At 43.7% G+C, this 16779-nt stretch overlaps 1 protein-coding gene across 1 annotated transcript in view; it reads right to left on the reverse strand.

Moving 5' to 3' along the window:
• The window catches only part of Clca1 (chloride channel accessory 1), a 21772-nt gene extending 5711 nt beyond the window's left edge, over window positions 1–16061 (reverse strand). Inside the window, exons 1-10 of the mRNA XM_050160204.1 lie at window positions 15858–16061; window positions 13489–13629; window positions 13168–13315; window positions 10816–10921; window positions 7503–7683; window positions 5478–5696; window positions 4463–4690; window positions 2769–2943; window positions 677–783; window positions 72–287 (exon numbers count right to left, since the gene is read on the reverse strand). Of these exons, the coding sequence (XP_050016161.1) occupies window positions 72–287; window positions 677–783; window positions 2769–2943; window positions 4463–4690; window positions 5478–5696; window positions 7503–7683; window positions 10816–10921; window positions 13168–13315; window positions 13489–13629; window positions 15858–16019 (1683 nt within the window). The 5' untranslated portion in view covers window positions 16020–16061. The remainder of the gene's footprint in view (window positions 1–71; window positions 288–676; window positions 784–2768; window positions 2944–4462; window positions 4691–5477; window positions 5697–7502; window positions 7684–10815; window positions 10922–13167; window positions 13316–13488; window positions 13630–15857) is intronic.
• Between the last annotated feature and the right edge of the window lie 718 nt (window positions 16062–16779).

Genomic DNA, 16779 nt, shown 5'->3' on the forward strand with positions numbered 1-16779 from the left:
AAAAAAAAAAACAACCCTACAGCTATTTGTAAAAAAAAAATATCTAATCTGTAAGGAAGTGGACTTCATACCTTGGCAGTGCCTGGGACTTGGAGGTAGGCCATCTTGGTGGCTGGGTCTACAACAAAGCCACCTTGTTTCGTCCCACTGGGATCCCAGAGAAGAATTTGAGGAGCTTGTGTTGTCCAGGTGACAAGAAATAAAGTGTCCTTCCCCACTGTGCTGTCCACAATGACCGAGCCATTCATCCACTGGTCCTTCTGGAGATTGGCTCCCCTGCTCTCCAGCTGTTGAGCAGAGAGAGACTTCACATCCCAGACAATACGGCATGCATCTCACAGTCTTAGTACCAGGTCCTCATTGCTAGGAGCCAGCTAAATGGCCTGTACGCGTTCTTGAGTCCTTTGTGTGGTATTTAGGGTCATTTAAGATTCAGCTGTAAATTACTGTTCTACCTTCAAGGTCCCATACTTCTTTCTCCAACAAAAAGACTACCTCCCTCTCTGGGTTTACAAAGCCCCAAATTCACACTCTCTGCTTGTCCTTGACGTCATGACTTTCTCTCTGCTTGTCTGAGTTTTAACTAAAGCCCAGAGGAGTGTAGAACTCAAAGTGTCTAGTAGCCTTGTCTGTGATTATAAGCAGACACAAGAAGCCAAATAGTAAGAATCCCAACCTGGATGGAGCGCTGAGAGGCAGCTCCATTTCCTGATGAAAGGGCTGCGAAAGCATCAACAAGGCCGTTGTTCTGAGCCTGATCAGAAGCATACGTCTGCAAACCTCCTAAAACGCAATTATGTTATATTTCAGGAAGCAGGTATTTACAACATTGCAGCCATAGCTAAAATAGCAGGATAGATAATACAGATCAATATCAAATATATGTGCACACTAACTTAGAAGTCAATACTGATATGTGTATGTGTGTGTGTGTGTTCGTATGTTCGAGACATAGTCTCTTGAAGCTCAAGCCAGCTTCAAATTCACTATTTATCCAAGAATGACCTTTACAGCAGATTCTCCTACCCCTACCTCTCAACCACTGGGACTACAGGTCTATAACACTGCGCCCCATTGATACCGACTTTGCAATTTTAGCAATGAATAGCTTCAGAAACTATTGAATAGCTTCAGATAATTGAAGCTGCTTCAATTATCTGCACAAATCTCCAAGAGTATCTCCATCTTAAAGGCCATGTGCTTTCACATGAGAGTCTATTAAACCATAGATAGACCCCTCTGATTGGCTTACCATTATTGAAATGCAATTCTAACAAACTGGGTTTTAACTTGTATTTCAAATCCAGAGAGATACGTGTGTGACTATCAAGAATAACAGGGAGGGCTGGAGAGATGGCTCAGCGGTTAAGAGCATTGCCTGCTCTTCCAAAGCTCCTGAGTTCAATTCCCAGCAACCACATGGTGGCTCACAACCATCTGTAATGAGGTCTGGTGCCCTCTTCTGGCCTGCAGGCATACAAGCAGACAGAATACTGTATAAATAATAAATAAATAAATACTTTAAAAAAAAGAATAACAGGGAGCAAAGGGGCTGTTACAGAAAATTGAGATGTGTAGAAAAAGAAAAATAATACTCCAGCCCTGAAAGTTTGGGTACAAAGGACTGGATAGGAAACTGTTCCTAACTAATTTTTATATTTTTGTATTTGTGTGTGCATGTGTCGCCTTGTGTGTGAAGATCAGAAGATGGTTTGTGGCAGTTGGTTCTCTACAGTGAATTCAGGGTGTGAGTTAGCAGCAAGCTCTTTAGCCCATGGAATCATCTTGGGCAGTCACTTTTAGGCTATTAGAGAGCATCCAAAGTTAGGGGCAATGTTTTAGAGTGTTTCTGAGGTCCCCTTGTGTCCTCTTGCAGGTAAGTGCAAGTTTGCCTAGCTCTAAGGTTTAACTACCCATGACTAGTTCTGCAGGGGATTGCTTTACACCAGCACCATTTTACACCCACACAAAAAAGATTCTTATGTCTGCTTTAACAATAAAATGCCATTGATTGATACAAATGGGAGTCCTCTTATTTCAAGGGAGGACCCAGTTTGTTTTGTGTGTCTGGCCCTGAGGCCCCTTGACTGCAGTGAGGCTAGACTGTAAATCTGCTTCCATCCTTTGCCTGCTTCATGCTCTGTCTGTCCTCCATTTCTTTCCCTTTGAGAACCCTCCCTCTATAATCACAGGTATCCAACCCTCCATCTCAGGCCCTGCTTCTAGGGAACGTGAGCAGATATAAGAGGCTCCAACAGTAATAATTTGTGTTTCTAATACTATCCCTAAATAAAAGAAAACGTTCACCTTTCCTGCTAAAGAAGCCATAGTCAGAGGAGACCTCTCTGAATCACGTTTGTGTGTGGGACTTGGATACACAACACACTGATCTTCTGTGGAGAAACTGCCTGTGCACTGTGTGATTGACCCAGCCTTCTGCATTGTTCACGGGCTCTTCACCTCTTCCCTCCTTCTCCTTCCTGTCTTTCTCAGGTAAAGTTAAATACTTATAAGGTATCTGGGAAGGGCTCCCCGAGTGGTCACGAAGGTGTAACACAATCATACTTTCTGTAGTTTGGCCTAGTCCTGGGACCAAGACCTTAAAGAGAATGGGTGGGTTCACTTCTAATGGCCATTTGGGAGAAGCGTAGCTGTTGGCTGAGACGACTCTATGTCTTCTTATTTTTTTCCCCCCCGGACTCCCCAGATCACTGGAGCCCAGGGTCGGCCGCGCAAACACTGGTGGGTCTCGGCAGAGCTCCCCTCACCTGTCATTGTGGACAGCTGCTCGAGCTCTTTAGCAGCAGCCGGGCCCAGGGCCACCGTGTGGATGATGGCTCCACTCCTCTTCACCAGGTCAAAGCAGGCGCCGATGTTGTTGTCCTCGCCGTCCGTCAGCAGCACGATTTCAGATCCATCGGTTGGATACTTCTTCTTAATCACCTAAGGGAATGATTAAGAGCAGGAATCAGTCTTGGGGTGGGCAGGGGGTTTGTGGGAACTGCATTTACACGGGACAGGAAGGAACAACTGCAGAAGGAACATGTGCAGGGCTGGAGGAGCATCTGTCTTGCAGAGATACTGCGGTAGCGCTTCAACATCATGGACATCAACAGTGACTTCTTGTTAGCCTGCACAGCTGTGCAATGCAGGGTAGCCCTGGTTCTGGCGGTTCTGGGGAAGGACACAGGGGTTTTGAGTTTCCTTCATCTGATCTCTCCCTGAGAAGCTTCAAGAGATTCCAAGATGCCTTCAGAAAGCATCAGCAACCAGCTGAGGGATAGTGGACCCCAATGACATTGGAACTTTAGCTTTGTACTCTCTGACAATATCAACTGCATGCTGGTGGCCATAGATTCTGACTGGACAGTGTTACCCAGATCACAGAGGTAGCTACCTATCCTTTACTATCCCTTCCAATTAAAGCAAACACTTTGTTCTCGCTCTCTCTGACACATACACACACACACACACACACACACACACACACACACACACCTTTTGTTTGCTTTTTGAAACAGGGTCTCACGTAGCCTACACAGGCATCAAGCTCCCTGTGCAGACAAGGATGACCTTGATGTATTGACCCTCCCACTCCTATCTCCAAAGTGATTCCTACAATTGTGTACCTAGATACACTTTTAATAGCATACAGAGGACAGTCCATCTGCCAATGTAAAAAAGATTATGATGGAAAGAAAATGAAATAAAGTCACTTCTTATCCATTTAAGAAGACCAGACTCTACACATCACTGAAATGATAGAGAGAGACCAACACGCAGGACAAAGAGTCAAGGTCAAGCAAGTCCTGCGGCCCCAGTTCTCTGGATGAGATTGTGTGGCCAGAAGGCTGGAGGGGAAGATGCAGGCACAGGAGACTTCTCCCCACTGCGTTCTCTGAGTGCTGACAGTGGGCCACCACACAAGGTGACTTTGATGTATTAGAAGGGAGTGGACTGTGTGGACTGAGACTGTGGACACCGGAAAGAGTCTCAGAGCTGTGGTCTTAACCTTGGTCTGACCGAAGTGCTTCTGGTACTAGGAAGTAAGATCGATGGCTCAGTTTGGATCCCTTTGTTTAATTTCTCATGATTACTGTGTGTTGTGGAGTTTCCATGGTTCAACTCAGGGAGACAAAGGTAACTGAGTTGAACCATCAGGTAAGAGCAGGTGGCTCTGCCATAAAGTACGAGAATGGGTAACCTAGTAGAGCTGGGCGGAGGAGGCACACCAGACGTCTTCTGAGTAGTGGTCTGCATGCCTCCTCGTGCAGAAAAGGACGGAAGCATGAAGAATTAGTGAGTTAGAGGTCTGTATTTTTGCACTGTTTGACCATTGCTTTAGCCTTGGTTATATACTCCTATTTGACACCAGCCTTGTATGGAAACACCAGAAATGAAATTTTCACAGAAGCAAAAAATCCCAAACAGTTGCAAACTACCATAGTGGAACACGCCTTACTGTAAAGGCTGCTTGAAGCCCAGAGCATATAGATGTCCCTCCTGCAGGTACTGTGGGTAAGCTTTTGGTCAGCAGGTCTCTGTCAGCAGCACTTTTTATCTGTTTGAGTTCGCTTTTTACGTAGGCCGCGCTGTCAAATGTCACCATCCCGACCCAGGATCCCTGCTCCACGGTCTGGAGCAGGAAAAGCTGGCTTGCCTGATTAAGACGGTTAAGGCGGTCATCATCCTGAGGAGCAAGCAAATAAAAGGGGTCAAGCTGGCGCTTACACCAACCGGCTACCAGCAGACCAGGCTAAGGTGCGTCTGGAAGTGACTGCCCAGGTTAAGACTATAATTAAGCTGTATCCTCTTATGGGGCCTAGCATCCACTTTGGGTAAAATTTTAGAGTGTTTGCATAAAGAGCAAAAGACAAAAAACTGTATTAGGCAATCACTGGAACAGAATGCATTCGCATTAGTAATAGGTTTAAGGAAGGCTTATATGGAACTCTAGACCTATGTGTGTTAGTAAAATATGAACTGTATTAAGCTTATTATTCAGATCTTTGCTCATAAGTTGACATCAGTTTAATTTGACAAAGGGGACAGTTGATACTGAGTCTGTGGAATGAGGCAATGTAAACTCTGTGTCTCTGTGTGTGTGCATGCATGCTTGCTTGAATGTGTGTGTGTGTGCGTGCATGCACGCACGTGTGTGCGTGTACTTCTGCACTTCTCCCCGCCTGGAGCTCACTGGTCTAAGAGCCACAGGGATTTGCCTATCTCTACCTACCCAGCGCTGGACCACAAGGAAGTTTTGGGCCTTGAACTCATGTCCTTGTGTTTGCAAGACAAGCTCTTTGTCAGCTGGGCTCTAGCTCCAGCCAAAGACGAGTATTTCTGATGACAAAGCTGTTGCTGGTCTTTGGCCCTCCTGTTGTGTTTACTCTCTACCAAGTCCAAATTGTGGGCCGGATTGTATTGCACACACACCTATGATCCACATCCCCCAAAGGAAGGCTCAGTGAACGTACTATCATGCTCCCAGACTTATCCAGAACTAGACACAGAATTCTCTGTGCAATCTGCAGCAGAGAGAAGGTGGGTGTGGGTGGCTGAGTCGTCATGGGCGTGCTCTGCCGAAAGTCCTCAGAGCCCTGGATCACTTCCCACGTGCTGCGGAGATTGCACTGTTGGTTCTGGGCATTTGGGGCTTCCTTGTTGTGGTTTTTTTCTGTACAGAATTCAACAACCTGAAATTGCCAATTCAATAATACATATAACATTAATAGACTTGTTTAAAATATCTAACAAAATAACCCCCGTGTGTCCTCACCCCAGGCTCCTCTGCTACCTTATAGCCATGACTCAGTGTCACAATGGCACTCGGCGCTCCCGGGGAAACCCAGTCTGAAGTCTGTTTCCACCCTCGTCTTTAGTGTGTCACGGGACCTCAGTGAACAACCCGCCTGCTCCAAGGTGGCTTCCCTTATTCTTCTGATTTTCTACCCACGACATCGCCCCTTTGCACACCACACTTTGCAGTATTCCTCTCACTGTCCAGTCATCTCTCCAGTTTCAGACAACCGGACTCCACGTCTGTACTTCCTGAACCCCATTAACCAACATGCTGCATTCAACCTTGAACGTGTATCATTCCAGCTCTCTCTAAAATCTACCTGGAGATCTGCTTTCTCAAACGCCCCGCCTTTATAATGACGTCATCACTTCCCGCTGGCGCTTTCTCACCATCTCTGCCCGAACCCTGTCACCCAGCTCCAGGAATCAGGAAGTTGCTGGGCAAAATAACCAAGGTCTGGACGTTTCTTCCTACTAATAGTTCATAATCCTCCTCCACCAACCCCATTTCAATGAAATCTCTGTCACCCGAGTCCTCGTGGTCTTCCTTTACACTGTAGCCTGACAAACCTGGCTTTTCCACGTGGCTGTTTCTCCAGTTTGTTCTCCCCACAGTGTTTGAGAACTCTTCCCTTTACTCTGATATATCAGACTTTTATATTTATATCGCATGTGGTGTTCTTCGTGTGCTGTGTGTACAGATATGTGTGTGGGTGCACATGCAAGCCTGTTCATGTGGAGGTCTGAGGTCAGTGTTAGATGTCTTCCCTCAGTCACCCTCCACCCTCAGTTTCTGAGACAGGATTTCCCAGTGAATCTGAAATCTGTCTATTTATAAAACTGGCAGGCAGTGACCTTCAGTGATTACCTGTCTGCATCTCTCAGTGCGGCCCCCTAGGCTTTTGCATAGGTTCTGGGGATCTGAACTCAGGTTCTCTCTGCTTGATCAGCAGGCACTTTACCACCGAGTGGTGTCTCTGTAGCCCTCCGAGACCCTCTGTGTGGTCGACTATTATTCAAGCCTTGTGGCTTCTCACACCAAACACAGTCACAAAACCTAATGTAGATTTCCCCCTTCACTCCTCACCTTCCTGCTCTCTCCTGTTGGTCTTCAGGCTTCTTCACCCCTATCCCTTTGTTCCTGATTCTTTACCAAGGAGAGCCTTCTCTATCACCTGCTTTTTTTTAAAAAATTTATTTTAGAGGCAGGGTTTCTTCATAGTTTTTGGTACCTGTCCTATAACTAGCTGGTGTAGACCAGGCTGGCCTCGAACTCACAGAGATCCGCCTGCCTCTGCAGGCCTGCACCACCACTATCCGGCTATCTCCTGCTTCTTGAACCTGCCTCCTTTTACTCCTTTTCCTCATCTTCTATCCTGCTAGAGAATGTCCGTCCTTCAGTCCTCTGTGGTCTTACAGTTCAATGGACAGATGGACAGATGTCGGCAGACTCCTTTGCAATCCAACCATGGCACATTAATTTCGCTTCCTCCAGATATGGCTCTGTGTGACACACAGCAAGAGTTCTGTAGGTTTGTCTTCTGCAATAAGATTATCCTAAAGAGAATCGATTTCCCCCCCCCCCTCAAGCTGGTAGTCTCTCTAAAACTTGATTCTCCCTTGGAGCACCTGGGCAAAACCAAAACCAAACTGCCTCCTCTACATTCATAGAAACACTGGGGGAAGAACACGGCACTTACAGAATCAATAGTTTGAGAGTACATTATGGATGCCTTCTCGACTTGTTGTTTGTCTGGTAAGAACACACAGTCTTTTCCATAGAGTCCGGTTACTTTGTCTATTCTGCAGGTTCCTTTATTGACACAACTGCCTCCCTGGCACCAACGGACTACATTTTTCCCGGTGATAGCTGCTGAACATCTGAAAGAGACATTAAGGTTAAATGCTTAGGCAATGGGTCCATAACACACCTGAAATTTGTAAGACTTTTTTTTATTGAACCAAGAAGAAATTACATATCTTCATATAATAAAAGCACTAAGTTTACACCAGACATTTATGTGGCCAGAAAGTACCTGGGGAGCCTCAAGAATAGTGCCTTGATAGCCTGAGTTAGGCCAGAGTTCTCAGGCTCCTCCAATCCTGTCTCCTCGTGCTAAAACATCGAGAGTCCTCTTAGCTTCCTCGCAGGACTTGGACATTGTCCCTGTGCTACTTACTTGTCCTAATTGTTTATTCCAATCAGTTTTTGTACAGCTCTTGTGTGCTCATTGACATTTAATTTCTTATTTGTTTATGGGGTCCATTATAAATTATAAATGGAATGCTTTCCCCTATACTTCATTTTAAAATTACAGATTTGAGTACATAAAATAATAAAAACATAAAAGCATAAAAGAATATTTGAACACTCATAAAAACTAAAGGGAAGAGAAAAACACGTTTTGTCATCAGAATTAAATGAGTGCTGGCTTGTTGAAAGGTTTTCCGAGTGTCAGCAGGGCAGTGCTTTGTTTTCTGATTCATGAACTTACTGAGGTGGCATATTTAAAATCTCAATACATTGATATGTAGCACATTTTTGCATAGTGTAATTTTATTGATTTTTTTCTCTTTTGACATTATATGAATTCACCCTAACTTACTAAATTTACTTTTTCTGTTAATTTTTCAATACCCCAAAAATAAAATGTGTAAAAATAAGCACATGAAAATTTGACCATATTTTAAAAATCTGTTGATATGGCTTGTCTATCATTTCCTTAAAATGGATTTTTAAACATGAAATTAGTTGCTTGAGAAACGGGGGGAAATGAGAGCTCTGATACATGTTATGTCTTCTTTCCATTGCATATTCTTCTTTGAGTGCTTCACTCATTTCCAGGTTTTTGTTTTTGTCCCCCTGCCCCCGCCCTCTTAGACAAAGACTCTCCTGTCCCAGGCTTGTCTCAGACCGGCTCTGTAGTTGACCATGGCTTTGAATCCTGGCCCTCCTGCTCCCAGCTCCAGCATGCTGTGATTACAGGTGTCTGCCATCCCACCTGCTCCGAATGTTCTTAAAGTTCCACAGTCAGGGCTATGGTTCCAAAAGCTTGGATTGTTCTGCTTCTGTGAGCATATTTCTTTTTTTTTTTTCTGTTTCCCTTTTCACCCTGTTTAGTTCATGTAAAACAAAAAATTTATGGGCAGTTACATTTTTTTACCTTATTCTTTAGTTATGCCTTTCTCAGGTTTTGTTTTTTGAGGCAGGGCTTTGCTGTGTAGACCAGACTAGCCTTGAATTCATATCCTTTTGCCTCAGCCTCCTGAGTGCTGAAATTATAGCTGCATATCACTGCAACCATCTATTATTTTAATTCTTAAGTGCACAGAAAAACTTTCACTACATAGAGATGTGAACATATAGAAAGATTTTTACTACCTGTAGATATAATCTTAATATTTATTAACTTGTTATGCATTAAAATTAATAATTTACATTTGTAGATTTTAGTACATAGATATGTATAATTTGTATTGTGTGTTTTTCAATTTGACAAGTTTATCCAATTGTAAGAGATTCTGTTAGTTTTTCCCATAGTTAGAAATTTTCCTTATATCTTAAGAAATTTTACCTCTCCTTATCTATTTTTCAAACTCTGTTAAGTTACTTTGTATATAAATTTCTGTGGATATACATTATTATATTTAATTCAGTCTTGAAGTGTATTTAAAATTGACAAATAAAGGTTCCTTTATTATGATCCTTTTCCAGAAATAATCTCACCGAATGATTGCTAGAATTTTTGAATAAGATACAATTTTTTCTAGAATTTTATAAATTAATAAATCAATTTTTGTTGAATTTATACTTTTCGTGTATTGAAATCCTCTCTGCCTTTGTTTTCTTTTAAGTCATTTAGAATTATTTTGTAGTTTTATTCAGATTAATCTTGAGCATTTCTTCCTGCATTTTCCATTGAAAACACTTCAGTGAAGTGTTTTTTTCCACTATATTTTTGAATGAGTTATTGCTAACACATGGAAAAGCTCCTGGAGCATTCCCTTTGTATCTTGTCCCTGTGTTGATGTTTCTTACAACCTAAACTATTCACTTTACTTTCTTGGGTTTTCTAAGTAGAACACTCGTTTGTGTAAGTGCCATCTTCTGTCTTCCCCTCTGGTAGCCTTGTTTTGTTCTGCCTCCGTTTTGTGTGCTACTGAATCGGATACAACTTCCTGAGTAAACAGAGACAACTGTGATCATAGAGGCCACCTTCGTCTTCTTGCTGGGACTGTCCCTACCATTTCTCCATTAAATATAGTACAGTCTTTCGGGTCACATAAATATTCTGTAGTGTATGAAAAGAGTAACTTCCTACAGCTATCATGCTTGCATTAGTTCTAGGCCTACACATACTTTAAACATTTGTCTGGAAGACAAGGGACAATGAATATTACTAATATAGATAAAGGTAGGTTTGCTTGTTTTTTGTTTTTGTTTTTGTTTGTTTTTTTTTGAGACAGGGTTTCTCTGTATAACAGCTCTAGCTGTCCTGGAACTCATTTTGTAGACCAGATTGGCCTTGAACTTACAGGGATCCACTTGCCTCTGCCTCCCAAGTATTGGGATTAACTTGGTAAAGTTTTTATGAAGAGGGCATGGCCATCATGTAGACTAATGTGCTCTGTAGCCATTGAAGGGAGAATAAGTTGATAAATGCTTCTAGATCTCAGAAAACAATGCGCACACATTAGCCTTGCTCTTAAGGGAGGACGCAGTACTTAATGGTGTGGAAGCTTAGAAAGGAGAAGTGGGGACAACAAACAAGTTTGGAATGGTGCCCATTGGCTGAGGTTTGAGTAGTCAAACCAACATGTGGTCATGTCAGTAAAGTGATGGAGATTACAAGCAGAGGTACCTGGCAGCCTGTCCATCGCCATGACTTACAAAACAGGAACTCAGTTAGCAGAACCACTTGATAGAGGATTGAAAACTGGTATCTTTAAAGTAATTCAAGGAGAAGTTTGCTGCGTTTTAAAATTGTGTAGGTAAAGTCAAAATGTCCATACCTCACTGCTTCAGTTTTTCCTTTGGATAGGTAGAATTTCTCTTCATTGTTGTATTCATCGAACACCCCCCATCGGAGATGAGCCCACTCGTGGAGAAACGCCCTCTCTGGGAGGAAAACAAATCAGACAGCTGAAGACATAAAACGGGGTAAAATAACCTCACGCTAGAAGATAATTCTTCTAAATGTTTGCTTTGCTTGGCTTTATTATTTACTTCTAAATAATAAAATTAGGAGCTTGCTTCTCTTACTGTGACCTAATGCGAGAAGTATGCAGTTATGTGGAATACACAGATTTATTCTTGGCTTGTTGTGTGTTCATGGGGTGATGATTGAGGGCCGGGAGGTTATTCCCCCTGTCAGGCAGCTGCCTCACCCACAGTGTGTGATCTTAGGGAGGACATGCAGGATAAGAGAGAGAATGCCTTGCGGTACAAGGGTTAAGTCCTTCGCACAGCATGGGAGTACTCGGTAAGGCCAGCCTTTTTGCTATTGTTTGCCTTTGTGCTCCAGAATTAGCACGTTTCTGGGGATTTTGCTCTGGGCCACAACATCCTCTCATTCACCTCTGGTTTGTGTGACACCTGCCTTCTCTAGTTGGTATCTCTCACTGTCTCTGCAGTGGTCATTACTGCTCTCTCTCTGAAAGCCAAGCTTCCATCTAGCTTGTAATCCTAGTTATTTAAGAGGCTGAAGCAGAAGGACCAGTTCAAGTCCTGCCTTGGCAACACTTTTGAGAGTCTGTTGCCAAAGCATTAAGAAGGAAATATTAAGCTCCGATTCCCAGCTGCCACCCTAACATGCTCAGAGTGGACTAGACACGCCTCTTTTGCAGTTTTATCATGCCCCATTATGGCCCTGAGCATCTTACTGTCATCGTAGCTTATCCCCGTGAAGACAGACAATATGATTTCCCCTTGTTGTATCTGGGCACATCCTATCTAGAGATGATTTGGCACCATTAAGTATCTGTTTTATCTGGATGACTCTTAGTGACTTATGAACATTTTTCAGGCTGGCTGAGTCTGGAGAGCTCGGTGGGAGGGGTGTGCCGAGGAACTCAATCCCTGCTCTGATCTAAGGGTTCACACTGGATTTTCTTCTAAGTTCTGGAAGGGAAATGGCTGTCAAGATAGCAGAAGATTTTGAGGGCAAAGAACTGGGGCCAAGATACATAAAAAAGTGATTTAAAGGGAGGGTGTGATCCACAGCTGTGACAGCTATCGTGAGCACAGGACCAATGAGTTCAACACATACTTTTTGAGTCATAGGTCAGGGATCTCCTGTTCCTGTTATGGGAATGAAGTGGAGTAGTGTAGAACAAAGGGGCAAAGTTCAGACCTTGCTACTCAGTGCGTAATGTGTGGGGCTGAGGCTTGTGGCACCGCGTCTTGCCCTTTTCCTCCGCCTTACCTAGGTTAAGAAAACCAAGCTGATAGTGGAGGAGTCTAGTCTTTTTTAGAACTTATTATTTCAACACTAGTTATTCAAGAATACTAGTTATTCAATAACTAGCCACATTCATATATGTATATATAAAGCTCGTATATGTACTTTGAATATTTCCTTCAAAGATTGCTCTATATAGCTCATATTGATATGATTGAGTTTATTTTTATTTTTGTAAGGATTGAACTTTTTCTTTAGTTGTTCCTTCCTTTTAAGGGTCTTCCTGTGTAGCCTAGGCTAACTAAAACTCAGGATCCTTCTGGATCAGCTGTCCTGGGATTGCTGGTTCAGAGAGAGACAGAAAGAGAGAGAGAGAGAAAGAGAGAGAGAGAGAGAGAGACAGAGAGACAGAGGGGGGGAGGAGAGTCTTTTGAGAGATGACAGCAAAACAATTCCGTCTGCTACCTAGAGAGTGGTACCCCTGGCAGCACTACCTGAAAGCTTGTTAAAAACTCGGAATCTGAGCCTCTCCCAATTCCTACAGAATCAATACTCAAATTCTGCTGAGTCAGGACCACAAATCAATTGAGCCTGAGCATGCCGACACCATCTGGTGGCTATCTTATGAACTGCAGAAAGGAGATTCAATCCAGTCCCGAGAAGCCCATACATAGATCCATAGATGTCTAAGGCTTCATGGCAAACAATTTTATTGTAATAACCCGGTGCTATAGTAATTCATAAAGTTACCAAAGTGCCACACATCTGCAGGTATACAAGTCTATGCTAAAGTATAGCTCAGAAATACCTAGCTCTGGCTCCTTGCTTTAAATGAAAAGCTTGCTTCACTGGCTTTCTTCCTAACACACTGTCATCTGTAGGCTTAGGCAGAAAGAGAACACAGTAGTTAATACACAACCGGTGTGTTAAGGTATCTGCTGGAACGCCTTAGCTGAGTCCATACCTTGTGGTCCGTACTCTTTCAGCTTCTTTCCTGCTAAGAAGCTGGGGGTGAGGTGAATCCTGAGTCCCTTCTCTCCACATGCTCCCACGTGCTCGGTGTGTGGCTGGTCCTCACCCACAGGGCTGGTTGCTGACACCAGGACATCGGCCTGGAATGTAGGAAAAGATGACCATATCATTTCATCAAGCAGATTGGCATCGCTCACAGCTGGGGGACTTAGGCGCAATCCCATTTCATTCCACACTACTTCACCTCCAGCACAGGAACAGAAACAAAAGCTAAACTGCTGAAGAAAATTGGCCAAAAAGAGTTTGTTCTCACATTTTTGATGGTTTCGAGTTTTGGCCTCTCATACTCAGCTTTTGTCTTCCAGCTTTCAGGAATTAAAATGGCAACATCTTTGAAATAAAATCTTTTCCCCGTAGCTTCGAACAGGTATGGGGAGGCTCGCGTCACCATGTCCTGGGAGGAGAGAGAGAGCACATGTAACAACGTCACTGTAAACAGACCGAGTTACAGGTCATTCAAACACGCGTCTGGATCTTCTTTTCAAAAGCCTAGCCGGGCAAGGCCATGGCTTCCTTAATAACAGCATTCCCTGAGATCTTCAGACATCAGATATCTGGGGCATCAGATAGTAGGGGCTGACTCTCCCTAAGCAGGGATCCTCTGGACACCGTCAGACTTAACTCTGTTCTTGTTGCACAGAACGAAGAAGTGAAAGCCAACTTAGCTCGCATAGTTCAGACCTTGCTCATTTTAGAAAGTCAATTCAGTAACTGCGGTGAGAAATCAATGATTTTCACCAGGAAACCCACCAAAGATGGCAAGGGCAAGCACTCTGAAGGCTCAAAGCTTCGTGGAACACCAAGTTGCTGTTATTAAACATAAGGTACCAGTTTCTCCTAGCATATCCCCAAAACACACTGGCCTGAGACAGAAACAAACCAGCCATGCGTCTCTTCCATTTTCTACTTTGCTTCTTTCTCCAGGTATCTGCTTCGTTTTTGTTGTGGCAATCAACAGCCCACCTGAGGCTTCTGACTACTGATCAGTTTCAGGCACGGACTTGCTTGCACTGAAGAGGGTCTGAAGGCCTCCGGGGGTAAGCATGCCTCCTTGGACATGCCGCGCCTCCATCTCCCACACCTGTTTGAGTTATACTCTGGCCAGGAATCCTGGCAGACAGAAATGGTTCTTCACCCAAACTCCATGATGCGTCCCGGGGAATCTTCTGGACTTTGGTCCTAGGAACCTGCCCTCAGAAGGGGGTAAAAGGGCGACTAATGGAGGAGGGGCTCAGGGCGCCCTAACCTTCACTGCCCAGCTGTTTGCTACATAGATTCAGAGAGAGAACAGTCACTGCCTCCCGTTGTGAGCTCACTGTTGACCGTGCAAGGGTCCCATGAATAGCGCCCATCCAAGTGTCACACAGACAGCCACCAAATGTGCCACTAAATAAAACTAGAAGTCATGAAAGGGACAGTGAGAGGATGTTGATGGGGATGAAAGGGACAAAGAGTAGGGGTGGCTACTAGTCGGAATGCATTATGTAAATTATAAAATTGTCAAAGAAGAATTAATATTTAAAATGCGAATCTAAAGATAACATATTGCCTAATAATGAAATGGATATACAAATTAAACTAATGCACGAGAGAGAGAGAGAGAGAGAGAGAGAGAGAAACAAATACAAGCATAAAAGACAATAATGTAAAAGTACTGTTAAAATGTAGCAAAAAAAAGCAAGTAAGCAAGCAAAAACAGGTGACTGGAAAACAGTGGCAGTAGCTGCGGTTTATTAAGCTCCATCTGTGTCTTTGTTACTGGTGTGCACTTCTGCATGCTCCTCACAAGGCTCTGTAAGAGAAGCACTTATTGTCACCCATTTTACAGAACAGGACACTCACCCGTTTCAAAGCAATGACCATGGATGTGCTTTGAGCAGACTGAGGACTCCAGGGTGATCTTTTAGAAAGTGTTTCCTTCTTATTCCCAGCCCTTTACTGTGGTGGAAGAACTCTCTCATCTTTCTACCTGATGACAGTTTGGATGGCTCTTCCAGCTCTCCTGGGACAAAGCGCTTCTGTGTACCTTTTCTCCACTTACAGAAGAGGCAACAAAGGTGTACCCTTGTCCTTCTCCCGCACACACCTGCAGCAGCCCCGAGTTGACCCCTTGCTTCCAGGTTGAGCAGATGCAGTGCCTCTGCCCACTGGAAGGGCTAAGTGAAGGCTTGCCTGTCAGGCTGCTATTTAGCCTCACAGGTTAGTTTCAAGTAGAATAACAAGAGGGTCTACTATGTGGTGGTGGTAGCAACCTGCAGAAAAATTACCTGCTCGTTATTGTTATACAGCTGAACCTGCCTTTCTCTAGCACAAAATATTTCTCAGTGACAACCTACAGCCAGAAAATACAGATGTCATTCGTTAAGTGCCAACAACATATCTAACTTGGAATTATGTGCATTGCATTCACCTTGTTTCTCATAAAAATCCTAGTGGGTAAAGAGTTATTGCTTTCCTTTTATAGATAAAGAATTGGAAATTCAGACATAAAAGTGTCTTGCCAAGTCAAGCAACTAGAGCAAGACAAATCGTGTTCCCTTTAACACAATATTATGCTTAGTGTTGATTAAATACTAGTAGCTAGAACAGTCAAAACCTAGAAAATTGCCTCTTCGCACACACCTTTATGTGTTGAATGAGGGCTTCATCTTCGGGCACATCATGGTCGATGGCAATGACGATGCCTTCATAGCCATTTTTGTTCAGCTGGATGAGGGAGTTGCTCAGAACCCCTTCCAGAAGGTGGAGGACCAAGATGAAGATAGGACTCTTCAATGACCCCATCGTGTAGATGTCCCTTGGAAAGGGCTGGTTGTAGAAGTGTCTTTACTGCTATATATATGCTCCAAGTAGAGACACAGTTCTCCTTATCGAAGGTGATTTATTATAGGTCTTTAACCTCTTGACCCCAAATAGTTCCTCACCACATTTGTCTACAATAGGAGAGTAACTATTGTTTAAAACCAAACTGTGTACTTTGAAGTGTTTCCATTTAAAAAAAAAATGTTGGGCTTGCCTTGGGTTGTGCCAGATGCTTGAGCAGGGGTGGGGGAGTCTACATCCGGTTCCCAGAAACATGCATGCCGGAAAAGCAGGTTGGCCATTGGAAGATCTGTTGACTTACAAATATTTGTCTAGTCAGGGACACTGATCCACCCACCACCATCCTGAACCCCACCTGCTGGGAAGCTTGACTTTCATGCATTTAGGTAAGTTTCTGTTTCCTGTAAGGAATCTCTTCCATTTTCTCTCTCGGGGGATGTCATTTTTACCCTCAGCAACATTGGAGCAACCTCAGCATCTCTCGGCACGCTCCTTCCACAGTCCACATACACCAAAGCCATCAGTGGGAGTCCAGGCACTACAGAATGGTTTGCAGTAGAGAGAAAAGGTAAAACCTTCATCTTGTTTTGTGAAACAAGCTTCTCAAGTTCCCTCGGTACCCATTGCTTCTCTACCACACATCTCCAACAGTCAGTTAAGACTAAACCAACAGCATACGTTTACTTTGCTGAAATTAAATGTCACTCTGAATCATAAATTA

Source organism: Alexandromys fortis, unplaced genomic scaffold, assembly GCF_014885135.2.
Source record: "Alexandromys fortis isolate MF-2015 unplaced genomic scaffold, M_Fortis_MF-2015_v1.1 scaffold_124, whole genome shotgun sequence".
Classification (NCBI taxonomy): domain Eukaryota; kingdom Metazoa; phylum Chordata; class Mammalia; order Rodentia; family Cricetidae; genus Alexandromys; species Alexandromys fortis.